General features: G+C 49.0%; 1 protein-coding gene across 7 annotated transcripts in view; it reads right to left on the bottom strand.

Moving 5' to 3' along the window:
• NPRL3 (NPR3 like, GATOR1 complex subunit) overlaps positions 1-13,331 on the bottom strand; it is a 41,658-nt gene continuing 28,327 nt past the window's right edge. For 5 of the 7 annotated variants that reach the window (XM_039560252.1, XM_039560253.1, XM_039560256.1 and 2 more), the window contains 3 exons: positions 7,045-7,234; positions 5,693-5,885; positions 1-734 (listed from right to left, as the gene is read on the bottom strand). In XM_039560252.1, coding sequence (XP_039416186.1) covers positions 569-734; positions 5,693-5,885; positions 7,045-7,234 — 549 coding nt within the window. In that variant the 3' untranslated portion in view covers positions 1-568. The remainder of the gene's footprint in view (positions 735-5,692; positions 5,886-7,044; positions 7,235-13,331) is intronic. The other 2 variants (XM_039560255.1, XM_039560254.1) reach the window with 1 other exon arrangement.

A 13,331-nucleotide genomic window follows, 5' to 3' on the forward strand; every position in this document is an offset into this window, starting at 1 on the left:
CTGAGTCATTCATTCATGATTTCATGTTTACTTGTGATACTTTGTCTTCCCACCTCTGTCCTCGCTGCTGCTGCGAGATCAAACAGAATCCTTCAGTGCCCAGGGTCATTTCCCTACGAGCCAGGCCAGCTCCCCTGTGCCCTGGAGCAAGGCCATGCGTGCTGTGCCATGGGGACAGGTCTCATGGCTGAGTGTCCCAGCAGTCATGCTGGAGAGCAGAGGAGGCACTCTCGAGGCACCAGCATCCCCCCCCAAAGGTGACATTCTGCCAGCAGCACCGCAGCAGAACCCTCTTATCCCACTCTCACGATTCCTGGGGAGCACCAGGGCCAAGGAAGGGCTGTGAATGTAGCAGGGTAAGAATCCAGGCTGAGCAAGCACATGCTGTCCTGCAGCAGCCCCTGGAGCTTCGGGGAGCAGCTGGGACATCGAGGCACGGACAGGGACAACCTGCTGCGTGTCACGTGGCAAGAAGGAACTGAAACCACCTCCTTCAGTTTTTAGGCATCCTTTAGACTCCCAGCATGGAGAGTATGGGAAGCTGCCTCCCTCCTCTGTGCCAGCAGAGTCACTTCAGGAGAGACTGGAACACAGAAATGACGGGGTCCTCGTGGCTGGTGACCACCAGCACACTGCGGAACTTGTCAAACAGCATCAGGAGCTGGGAGCGCCGCATGTTCTCATTGTACATGATCTCCTCCAGGTGGTGCCGGCCTCGGAAGTAGTGCAGCAGCCTGCAGGGAACAGAGCAAGGCAGCACGTGGGCCAAAAGCAGCTCAAACTCATACTGCCACCCCCAAGGTCTCCTCCCCCATGGGATGCGAATCAGAATGTTGTTTGGGTTATGTCCCTCATTTGCATGAAAAGGGAATTAAATCATCCCTAGCACAGAAATCCTCTGGAAAAGGATGGGAGTTGCCCACTGTGGGGCTTTGCCAAGGTCCTCCTTGGATCAAGAGGTTTCCCAGCATTTCCCAAGATTGTAAATTTTCAACTTAGTTATAATTCCAGAAAGTGAAGAAACATAAGTGCCAGCGAGCCTTGAGAAGTCAGGACATGGCAGATTTATTCCATGTTCTCTTAGCTGGGCCTAAACTGCCCTTTGTCACAGCTCTGCATCAGGGGCTTGGGTACCTGCGCTGCCTTTTAGAATTAAGAGCAATTTTCCCTCACAGCAGCACAAGGGGCTTTGTAACTACAGGTCCTGCACTCAGGGTTTGGGCAGCTTGGGTTGGGTGGAGCAGTGACAACAGGCTGATGGAAATTTTGGTGGTAGGCACCACAGAGAAGCTGCAGGAGTTACAAACCCCCTGAAGCCTATGCTCAAACCATGCTGGCTTCTTAAATTCCCTATTCTCTTTAGACAAAGACAACACTGATACCCCTTTGCTGGCCACCACCATGCTACAGCCATCAGAAAACCTTAGCCCTGCACAGTCAGTCACAGCAGGGTCCACGACAAACAGCACAAGTCCCCGATGGCTGAGGGCCCCTCCCCAGAGTTCCCTCTGAGCCATAATGCCAAGCCAGCCCCACAGATGAAGCCTGAGTTTCCTGCTCAGTCTCTCACTTGTCTCGACACCCTCCCAAATGTCACAGCCGTGCTGCACGTGTGACTCAAATGCTCCCACCCATGAAGGCCCAAAGGCCAGAGTCTCTTCCCAGCTCCACAGCCAGCTGTGCCTCCACGTGTGTTCCACATCACACTCTGTGCTCCAGCAGCCTTTGCTCATGTTCCATTACCCATCTGCAGCTTCGTGCCAACTGACTGTAAAAATGAGTGGAGATGACATGATCTGTTTTCCAATCCATTCATACAGCCCCCATGCAGGAACAGCCCTCAAAATATATCCACTATCCACTGGAGCACTCCTGCCTGTTTTGGAGGATGGAGTGGCTCGTGCTTTCCCTGCAGGACCAACGCCTGCCTGGCTGCCTCCTGCTGGGCACTCCCGTCACCCACCACCCTCACGGGTGACTGCAAAGGAGTCACTGTGCAACAAGAGCCCCTCCATCACACCTCCACTACACTGTACAGAGGAGTTTTCACCTCTAGCCCAGTACCACGTGTGTTTCTCTGCTTCCCAATTTGCCACGTCCCTCCTCTCCCCCACGAGCTGTGGGCTCAGAGCAGGATCCTCACTGGCAGCCTGTAGCTGGGCAGCCCCAGCTCACTGCCAACTCCCTCCTGCTGTTCCTCTGCCAGCTCTCAAACTGGCACCAGTATGGAGAACATAACTGCTGCCTCTGTACCTGCAGCACAAACAAACAACAGAGACAAGCTCCAGTCTTTCCCGTATCTGGGCTATGCCTTTTGCACTGTCTCCCACGGGGTATTGACACGAGGCTCGCTGGCAACCTCCCCAGGGCCAATGGCAACCGTGTGCACTGAGAAGTGGCCACTCACAGGGTAAGTTCAGTTCTTGGGTGTGTCAAAGCCAGACTGTTCCCTCAAGTATGAACAGAAACATTTGTATCTTACAACTCATATCACAGTTCACAAGGTGGTTTTGGGGATTCCTTCCCCTGTGCCAGTCTCATGTGCCCATGTGCTCATACCCTGGCTCAGCTCTCGTTCCATGCAAATAGTATGACCTGGCTTTCCACGGCAGCACAGACTGAGCAGTTTGCCAATAAATAAATCCATCTTATATTCAGAAAGAGTCTGGATTTGTAACTGGTCAAGACTAAATACTTTCCACTCCAATAAAAGCTAGAGAGGCTATTAAAGAATATCACAAAAATGCCAGCTGGAAGACACCCCCAAAGTCTAGCCCAGCATTCTGCTCCAGCAGGACTATTGCTAATGCTGTAGAGCTTTTTCAAACCCTTCAGAGATGGAGATCTGTCCACATGCTTGGGCAATCTGTCCTGGGCTGCACCACCCTCCCAGGGAGGGGTTTTCCCAAAAGTCCAAGTAGAATCTACAAAGCTGTCCTTGGGGCTTCACAGCTCCAGAGAAGGTGGGCACTGCCTTCACCTTTTTGGGCAATGAACATTTCTGGGACACAATCAGCATGATGGCACTTCTTGGGGCAGTGACACTGTGTTTGAGTCCCTCTGAAGCTGCACAGGTGTGTCTGTTGACAGATGTACACATCCAGATGCAGTGATGGAAGATCATTGCTTTCCATAGCTCATCACTGTTTTCCCCTCCTCAAGTTGCAAGAGCTGGCCCTCTAACAGCACTGGAGTGTTCCTATGCACTAAAAAGAAAAGAATTCTCCCAGACTAGCAATGCCAATATAATTAGCTTATTTCTGGCCAAGGAGATGTCCCTGCCACAGCACTGCTTGAAACCAGAGCAGAACTGTCCACAGCTCAGTGCTGCCAATGAGCATCCCTCCATGGAGTGAAGGATCTCACCTCCCAGTCTCAGAGCAAGACAAACCCTGAGAGCAACTCAGGGCTTGGGAGAGAAGCCATGAGTGAAGCCTCCAACTTCTTCAGGCTTCAAAAGCCCTGCTTAATGTGCAGTGAGGAAGGCTTGGTGCACATTACTGAGGATCTAGATCAAAAACAACTTGTGTCCTTCCCAAGCTTACTCCTGGAAGGACATGCCAACCCTCCTTCAGTTGCACCTTAGGAAAGAACTTGGATTTAAATTCTCATTGGATGTTATGAGGGTTAATGCAGCCAATGCTGGAGCCAAGCTTTAGTAATTCCTTACTTCCCCTTAAGGTTTCGGCCTTCAAACATGGGCTGTGCACAGCCTGGACAGGCACCAGCACTCTGTGCTGTCCAAGTAACAAGGGACAGGCACTCAGAGGCACCAGCACAGAAAAATGTGCCAGGCTGAGCTTTATTGCTGTGCTGGAAATAGCCCATCCCTCTGTGTGTACACACAGCACCCTGGGAAGGGCAAATACCACAGGATATTTAGGGCACCAGTTGCGCATTTATAGCACTTGGCTCTGGAGGCAGCTATGAGAGCAGAGCTGTTGGCCAGGGCACAGCCCCCCCCCAGGCTGCTGCTCCTACAGCAAAGGAAGGAGGGGCTGGAGCAGTACCTGCATGAGGGTACCCAGGGAGGTCAGCTCCTTCAGGCAGCTTCACCATGGTTTTTTCCCTTTCATTGAGAGCAACAGATTTACTCACTCATCTCTGATGGTTATGGCACAAAAAGAGAGAAAATACACCACAACCTACAAGTTGTGGTGTCTCATACAACCAGCAGTAACTAAGAGGGTCTGGCATGAACATTCCTACGTGCGCACGGCAGCGTCTGCCCACAGGACCCATCTGTTTATTGTATATTTATTGTTTAATCTGTTTATTCCTCTCTGTTGCCTCAGAGCACTCTGCACTTGTCAATTCAATCTGTAGCAGACTGGAAATTCAAACCTGATAAGGCCTGGGGATTTGCAAAAGAACCCGGGGCAGGAGCAAACTGCAAAATAAACATCACTCAGCTTCACAAAGAAATCAGTCATTTTTTGCATCTGCAGTTCAAAAGCTTCCAAATGGGCTGTTTTACCCCACTGAGGGTACTGAGAGGGGAGCAGTCATGACATCCTTTCCTCACAGATTCTCTAAGAATCTGCATCGTCACTGAACTGGTCCAAGGAGTTCCCCACAACTTCTGTCTTAAGCTATTAAATATCATTTTGTTTTTACTTTCCTTCCTCACTGGTTTTGCAATGACTTAGCTGGTAATAAAGAAAAAAACACTTCAGAGTTCTCAAGTGGCCAATGTTGCCTCCCAGTCAGAGCATATTCTCTGAAGAGTTGCAGAAGACAGAGACAAATAATTCAGAGAGCAATAACTACCCACAAGCTTTGAGAGCTCTGTCAAAGTCCCTGAGCTGTACTCTGCCACAGACAATGAAAGTATTTTCCTCCTATTACAGTTTCCCTAGGCTAGCTGACTGTATCCATCCTAGGGCATGAACCAGCTTTTCAGGGGATTACCAACTGAATCCAGAATATGGGACAGCTGCAGTCCTTGCCCCAGGTGGTTTTCTGCTCCACAAGTATGAAAACCAGTGAAAGTTGCATTCCAGTGATGCCACTGTGTTTTGAAATCCTTAGGAAGAAAAAGTCTTCCCCCGCCCTCCCTTCTTCCCAGATGGCTGCTTAGGAAGTCATTCTGCTTTTAGCACGTGCAGAACCACATCGTGCCTGCTTTTGTGGTGTGCAAATTTCTAACAACAAAATGTGTGCTACTGATCCCACATCCTAATGCCTTTAGCTTAACTAACCTAAGCAGTGAGCTCTCATCACTGCCAAACACACCTTGGGACACTCACAGGCTGGTCTGTAAAAGTATTCAGGCTGGCTCTGTGTCTCTTATTTCCATGGAGTTTACAAACCATCAAATTAAGGAGAGCTGGCCTGAAAATACCAATGGACACAAAATGGCAGCATCAGTATCACTGGGTCTCTGCCTTGCCTGCTTAGAACAGTTTTTTAGGCTGTGCAGTTTTGTGTCTGCCATGTGTGCACACAGCAAAACTGGCAGGCAAACAGTGAGTCCAACTCCCTGATGCTCCTTCACACAACCAGGACTCTTTTGTTACCAAGTGTTGGTGTGCCACAAATATTAGTTTGTATTACAGATGAAATACAGGAACAAACCCCGAAGAATTTCTCCTCCAAATCCCCAGGCTAACAGGATTTGCTCAGACTCCACACCAAGCCTTCCATAAAGCAGGAAGGAGAAGAAACAATGACTGCGTCCTGCCCTGCTCACCTCGCAAACATGCGGAGATCTTCTGGATTCTGGGCAGCTGGGACATTCAGGATGGCTTCCCGCTCATGTTCCAACAGGCTTGCCAGGAGATTCTCCGTCATCCTCTTATTTAGGGGTGAGTCCCCACCAGGTATCAGCTCAGCACTGGAATTATCCATGCTAGGGCTTGTCAGAGTCATGTCATCACTACTGGCTATCGGGGCAAGAGAGAGACATACATTACACACAAAAGCTTTATATTCCTCAGCATAAGGATGCAAAGTTTATCAATTCAGTGCAGCAATTCTGTGCAGCCTTTCCAACTAATCCCTTTTCTCTGGAGAGCAGAGAAGGTGGGTCTCCAAGTGCTCCATGAATCTGCAATTAGTCATATGACAACACAGCACTTTTCTCAATGGGAAATTCAAATGTTTCAACAAAGTCATCAATTTGTGTGGAAAACTGTACTTCTGGAGACCATAAACAGTCCATAAAAAACATTTGGAAAGAGAATTCCCAGACAGCTGTGCTGGAATACCATGAAGTGGTAACATGAAAAGTCTAACAGCACAGAAGGTGGGAGCAGACAAAGAGGCCAAGAAGCAATATCCTCTTGTGAGGGAGAGCCAGAATAAGCAGATCACAGACTGATCTGACTCACGTTCCAAGATTTCTGCCCTAATTCATTACTCCTGTAAAAGCTCAAAGTTGTACAGAGAATCTCTCCCCATATCCAAGCCCAGCAGAGTTCTGAGAAGGCTGCTCAGAACAGCACAGGCAGGACAGTTTGGTGATTTCAGCACCATATCTGACTCATCCTCTCAGAAGAATGCTTTCCTGGAATCACCCTGAAGAATGGCACTGGGGAGATTAAAGAAATCAGGATACATAAACAGAAATCAGTCATTTGTGAGAACAAAGCCAGCTCTGTGTCTCCTCGGGTGGCTCTAATGGTTCTACAGCCCACAGAAATCAGTGCTGCTTGAACAAATTCTCACATTTTCTTTCTGTCCTGAAAACCAAAATCTGGGCAGTAATAGCAATGCAGCCAGAGGAACATAGGGGATACTTCTGAGTGCAGCAAGGGAGGAGGAAGATACTTTAAAAAAGAAAGAAGTACCTCTCATAAAAATCTTTTACATGACCACATGAGAATTTGGCAAATTACAAAGCATTACTTCTTTCTAAAAAGAAGTCTAATAGCCCCTAGGACTTTCACCAGTGCCTAGTTCTAAATTTACGAAAGGCTGGACCTAATTAGCAAGTACTCCAACAAGAGGAGATGTCTCATTACCAAGGCCTGATGGCCCTTGGCAGCACTAAGGGAAGCTCTAGAAGTGAGGTGAGAACAGCAGAGAAAAGCATGCTCATACTTGGAGAGCCAAAGCTGAGAGCATTGGGGGTGCTCAAACTTCGTCCCCCAACCCTGGCAGTGAAGGGCATGTCCTCATCCTGGGCTCGGAACTCTTCCTCATTTGGGGGCACCATCAGGCACACGTAGGTGTGGAGCTGGATCAGGAGCCGGTGCTGGAGCATCCATATCACCATCTGGATAAGCTGGGTCTGCAGGGGGAGAAATGAGGGGTTAAACACCTGGGAAATGAGATACAGGAGGAAAATAACACACAAAGGGTACACCTGGTGAGTAACGAGTCACATGGAGAAATGCTTCTCGACCCACACAAGAGTTTATCCCTGTTCCAATCACAAAAAGGTGACCAGGCACAAACCTTCATCACACCCAGAGCCTCTGTGGGTGCTTAGGCTGCAGTGGAGCCTTTAGTGATCCACATCTTTATGCAACACTGACCAGCACAGCCTCGAAGGAACCTGCCCTGCCCCAGCTCCAAAACAGTTTGCTGGTTTCTACACAAGGGCCACTAAAATGTATATCACAGAAGGCTTAATCCCAGATGGTCAGATTGAAGCCCAGGCACCTCTAGAGAGCCAGAGAGAGGGCAGGGTGATGGGGCAGAGCTAAAGCAACCAGGAGAGGTGGCCAGGAATAGGAGCCCTTTGCTGTCAGATGGGAAACTGCTGATTAGCCATGGGAGATGCTCTGGAGATCAGAGCCTGACAGGGCTGGGCAATACAGAAGCAGCAGGAGCAGCAGCAGGAAGCCCTGGCAAGGGTCAGCAGCCTGAGCTGCCAAGGAGTCCCCTCTCAATGCAGAGTCACTATCCCTCTTTTCACCATCCCTCTGCTATATAGGGCCAAGCCAATAAAGGCACCTGGGTTTTCAGGCAGGCAAGAGACTCAAAAGCAATGAGATGTATTAAACATGCCCAACACCTGCTGGAGACCTGCACCATGGGCAGAGCCAGGGGCAACGTTTGCAGGGTCTTGGCATGGTCTGTTTTCACAAGTCTGGGAGGAGCCTTCAAAATGTATCATTGTGTCTTGATTTCTGCATAAAAAGCCTTTTCATATCACTGCAGGCAACTCTCATAGCAAAAGGCTCAGAACACAGTCACTGACAAGGCTGTTTGGGGACTTCATAGCAACCAACACTGTTTTGGTGAGACAAACACATGCAGCATGAGCTCAGACTCAGAAGGAAGCTCACTCTGCTGCGTTAATCATCAGGGTAACAGGCCAAATCGCAATAAAAGCCCCAAACCCAAGTTCATCAGCCCACATAATTTTCCTTTTTCCATAAATCTTGTAATTCTCAGTTCCTCCTCTGCTATCAAATCACAAAAGAAACCTCTTCTGTTTGCAGACAGACCCACACCCTGGCTTTTCAGGGATTACCACTTCTGGGGGCTCAGCAGATTTTAATCTTAAAACATATTATCTGGGATCGCCTTCAAACATCTATTTTTTGGAAAAGCCATAATTCATTTTACATGTTTAACAGAAAATCTACAGAAGAGGAAGGTTGGCAAAAGACACCAAAGACCTAATGCTTTGCTAACATCTGAAGGCAGCCTGGAAGAGCGAGGTTTACTCCAGTGATTACGTTGCTGAAATCCTTCCTTCCAGACGCAGGCCTGGATGGAAAGATGGCTCATTAATTTTACTTACATTTCCAACCTGTTGGCACACAGTGACGTCTGATTAGCAAATGAAAGAGGTCTGCACGTTTCAGAGCACAAAACAACCCTGGAAAAATCCAAGGAGACAGGAAGACAGGCTCTACCAGACCTACAGAAGCAGTGGGTTGGGCCTGATCCAGACCAGCCTCCCCTGGTCACTCTGGTGGTTCCATGAATTACAGAAATAGCCAATTTCTTTTGCTGCAGCTTCATGTGCATGGAGAGTCTCATCCAACCCCCTCTAATCCTGCATGTGCACCATCACCTCCACACCCTCGTGGAAATACCTAGAAAGCCACCCTGAGCCAGAAGCTATGGCCCAGTGGAACAAGAAGCCAGGCAGCAGAGGTGTTACAGCTTTACAGCCAAAACCTTGTGCAGCCAGCCCCTGTCAAACACCTTTGTGCCGTCTCTGGGTGGGAGAGTTGGAGATCTGTGACTAATCTGAGAACTAGAGGAAACTCATCTTCCATCCTGAAGTAAGCTTGATCATCCCTAGACCACAGAGACTGATGATCCCTGACATTTTTCTGTATTAAGACAAACTTCAGCAGGAATCTGGTACTTCTTAAAACCCAGTCCTAGAAAAAGCCCAAGTGCTGCAGCATCCTGCAGTGGCCCCTGCCCGTGATGAACTTTGTGCCACCACTGCAAGTGCCTCACACCATTCCCACTTCTTCCAGGTTTAGACCCATTTCTTACCAAAAGAAGTGTGGAAGTGCAGAACTGTTTTCCCAGATCAGGTCTAGCAAGGGTTTTGCTAACACATGCTGCTGCCTGTCCTTCTGGACACGAGCACTGCGTTTCTCTTCGCTGTCCATCTGCTCCTCCCAAGCTCCGATGGAGCTCACACAGGGCTGCAGTAGCAGAGGCTGCCCTGCACCATCAGTGCTGTGCTGGCTGGAACTGCTGCACCTCCCCCAGGGGTGCAGGGTTATCTCTGGGCCTGCTCTCAGGGCACTTCATTAGAGCTTGGCTCCTTGCTGAAGCCAAAAGGGCTGGGAGCAGCTTCCCAGGCAAGGATATACTTCATCCCAGGACTGCTTGCCTCAGTCATCCTCTGGCACAGCAGGAATCCAGAGCCAGGATTTTTTGGCTGAAACAGCAGGATTGTGATGGAAATATAAAGTGAAACATTTTCTGTTGCTTAATTTAACTACCAATTCAATCTAAATTTCATCCATATTCCTTTCATGCTTCCTGTCTGCCCGTGCTGCCTCTTTCCAGCCTTCTCTGAGGGGGTGCTGTCTGCTGCAGCAGCCACATCTGGCTTGTTCCTGCTGGCACAGAACAGCCCAGGGCCATTCCCAGAGCAGTGACAGAGTGTTGTCGAGCAAGGCACTGGTACAATGCCCTGCTTTGTGTTCACTGGCACAAGCAGAGATGCTGCACTGGCTTCCAAAAACATGGCACTGCGCATCAGCCCAGCTGGGCACTTCAGGATGGCCAGAGATCAGCCCCAAGTCTTGGAGGGACAAGATCCAGCATTCCTTATTCTCTGGGGCCATTTGTAAAACTCTTGAGAAATGTGTTACATTTCCTGCAAGGATTCTTTAAGACTGTTTTCTTTCCCAGGCCTAAAAAGTTAAGGATAACTGGGAGTAGCAACAGGTTCAGGAAAGGGAAGGGAAAACAGCAGCCTAGAAGCAGTCAATCCTAGCTTGTTTCTCACTACGTGAGGAGACAGTTAAAACACAGCTTGTTTTGCCTACTGAAGCACACAAGCCCCCTTTCTCCAACCTGGATTATCCAGTTATTTGACACAAACCCTCTTCAAGGTCTGACTTGAGAACTGAGGGCTGCCTTGGCTCAGGATGATGACGCCTTCAAAGCCACTGGGGCGCAGGGATGTTTGCTGAAATGTATTACCTTTCTTTAGCATTCAAACCACGCTGTTTCATGGAAAACAGATCAGCTATTAAAACTTCTCCCTGTTTTACAGGAAACAGACTCTGAAAACTCCTACTGATGTAGGATGAAACATTTACTGTCTAATGTTGCCATTTTAATCACAAGGTGACAGCTCTGAATTCTCAGCTTCACCATTCCCTCCATTCAGGCCTAACATGACATACTCCTTTAACTTACTGTGCTAAACCCCTGATTTCATACCCAGCCCAACTGAATATAAATGCATCTTAATCCTACTTCCCTACCTCTGCCAACAAAAGCTCCCGTGGCTCCTAATGCCTTCCAGCAGAGCAGCCCCATGTGCAGCGTGGCTCCCTGAAGACACAGCTGCCCATTCAGGGTGTGCAGGCAGCTCCCCTCCCACTCCATCCCCTGACACATTTTCCTGCCTCATTTTCCATGAGCCCTGCACAAAGCTCAGCACGTTTTCTGCAGGCACAAGGCAGAGGCCTCATCTCCCTGTGCCTGACTCCCAGCAGGATGGCCCAGACTGACTAAAACAAAAGTGAAAAGTTAAACAGATTTTGTTCAGCAGCAGCTGTCCTGCTTTCCCATCTGTTTTTCTGGGGTTTTTTTTCCTGCAGTTATCCATATCCCATCAAGGGAGAATTAGAGAACCACAATAATAATGACAATGTGCATTATGATAAAGGGGATGCAGGAAGAAAATAGGATGTCTAATTCACCTAGGAACACTCCTTACAGGTGGGAAGATCCCTCCTGCTAGTCCATGTTTGTTCAAGGCAGGGCAGAGTGATGTTACAGCTTCTGAAGCAGATGAACTAGCTGAGGTCACAGTGCAGAGGAGGGGAAGCTACAAACATCATCCCTAACTCTTGGTTTGCAAAGCAACTTAGTGCAGAGTAGCTGGGTAAAGAAATTTGATGCTGGACAAAGAAATCCTTATCCTGAAAAGCAGGCCAAAGCCTTGCCCTGCACCAGCAGCAGTGCCTGGTACAGATCCTGCCAGTCAACACGTGCTGACCTGAAGACTTTGGGTCACCAAGTGCTCCTATGCTTTCCCCGGAGGTTTGGAAGGCATGTGCACCCCACTGAGCAACCCCAGAGCTCCACCCCAGGTGGGCTCTGCACTCAGAGCAAGGCTGTGCCACTCAGAGGAGGAAAGCACAGGGACACGAGCCAACAGCCACAGGCAGCAGAACAGGGACAGCTTCTTTGGGGTCAGAGTAGAGGGGATACAAACTGCTTCTTTTCCAGTGAAAACACCAAAAGGCAAGATGAGTTCCCTTCTGTATGAGCTCCCCACCCCTTGGCTGCATCCTGGTGAGATCCAGGACAAACCTAGGCACTGCAGCAAGTCCTGGTGATATTACAAGGCACAATGGGGCTAAGAGACAACTCACTGTGAAATGGAGAGAACAGCTTCTGCTTCCCTCACCCCCCACAGCTGCACAAGCTGTGCAGAAATCACCTCCCTCTGCGCCAGCCCTGGAGCTCACTGGATCTCCCCAAGTGAATTCCACCTGCTAACCTGGCAGAAAACTTGTGCAGATGAAACAAGTTGAATGAATGGAGTCAGTCAGGACAGGAGCCAGAGCTCTAGGAATGGGAAGAGGGAAGGGAGGAAGGCTCGTGTGTGCACACACCTGGGAGTGGGAAAGAAAAGCAGGGCCTCGGCTCAACACCACCAAGACCTCTTTAGGTCAGCTGAGCTGAGGGCATGGGCTCATCCTCACCCTGCTGCAACACTGCTGTCCCAGGAAAGCCATGGAATCCAAGGGAAACACAGAGAAAGGGAAGCAGCAGGGAGCACCACAGGGATACGAAAACCTTCTCAACTGACAGATACACAACTGCCCAGGGTCCCACTGCAATACACTGCTCCTCATCACAGGCAAGACAAGAGATCAAGATGACACAATCAGGACTTTCAGTCTCTGGCACAGGGCACGGCTGAGAGCACTGGCAGGCCAGGCACACACCACTCACTTGACACCTCCTACCTACTTGACAGGCAGACAGCAAAAGCAGAACACAGCCATGCACTCCCAAGGCAGTCTTGTCCTTGCTCAGGTTGTTCATATGTCCTACCAGCCCAAAAATACCACAGCACACCAGGTATAAAAATGACTGTCACATTTTTTTCATCTACCCAAAGGAATAGAGGAATTCCACTCGTGCAATGGTAATTGAACACAAATAACTTTGTCCCCTTTCAAATCAAGCAATATTTTTGTATAAAAACAGGAAGGGCTCTAAGAGCTCTCCTGTTTCCTATCGTGGGCTTTATTAATGCCTTCTGTATTCTTTACCCATCCAGAAGCATATGCCAAACGCAGGGAGCCAATCCCATGCTTAAGAGAAGAATCAGATGGGATGGATGCCATGGATGCCATGAGGCCACAAGAGCTTCTGCAGAAGATCCAGCCTCTCCCACAGTACTGACCCTCCAGCACACTGACCTTCAGGAGAACAGACAGTGCCCTCAGCCTGATGAAAAGCACAAGGTAACCTTTAAAGCTAAAATACCTCACATCCCCTCCTGTGCACACAAAGAACAAAACTACACAGAAAGTCCCACCTTTGCTAATTTTTTTCAAAGGCAAAGCGAGTACATTTTGACAATATTTACAGTTCAGAGTACAACATCTTTTATCACAGCACAGCGGAACAAAAACCCACCCACATTTCATTAGATTAATTGCTGTATTGATTAGATCTCTGTTAATTACAACTGGAGCCTGACCACT

Source organism: Corvus cornix, chromosome 14 (genome assembly GCF_000738735.6).
Source record: "Corvus cornix cornix isolate S_Up_H32 chromosome 14, ASM73873v5, whole genome shotgun sequence".
Classification (NCBI taxonomy): Eukaryota; Metazoa; Chordata; class Aves; order Passeriformes; family Corvidae; genus Corvus; species Corvus cornix.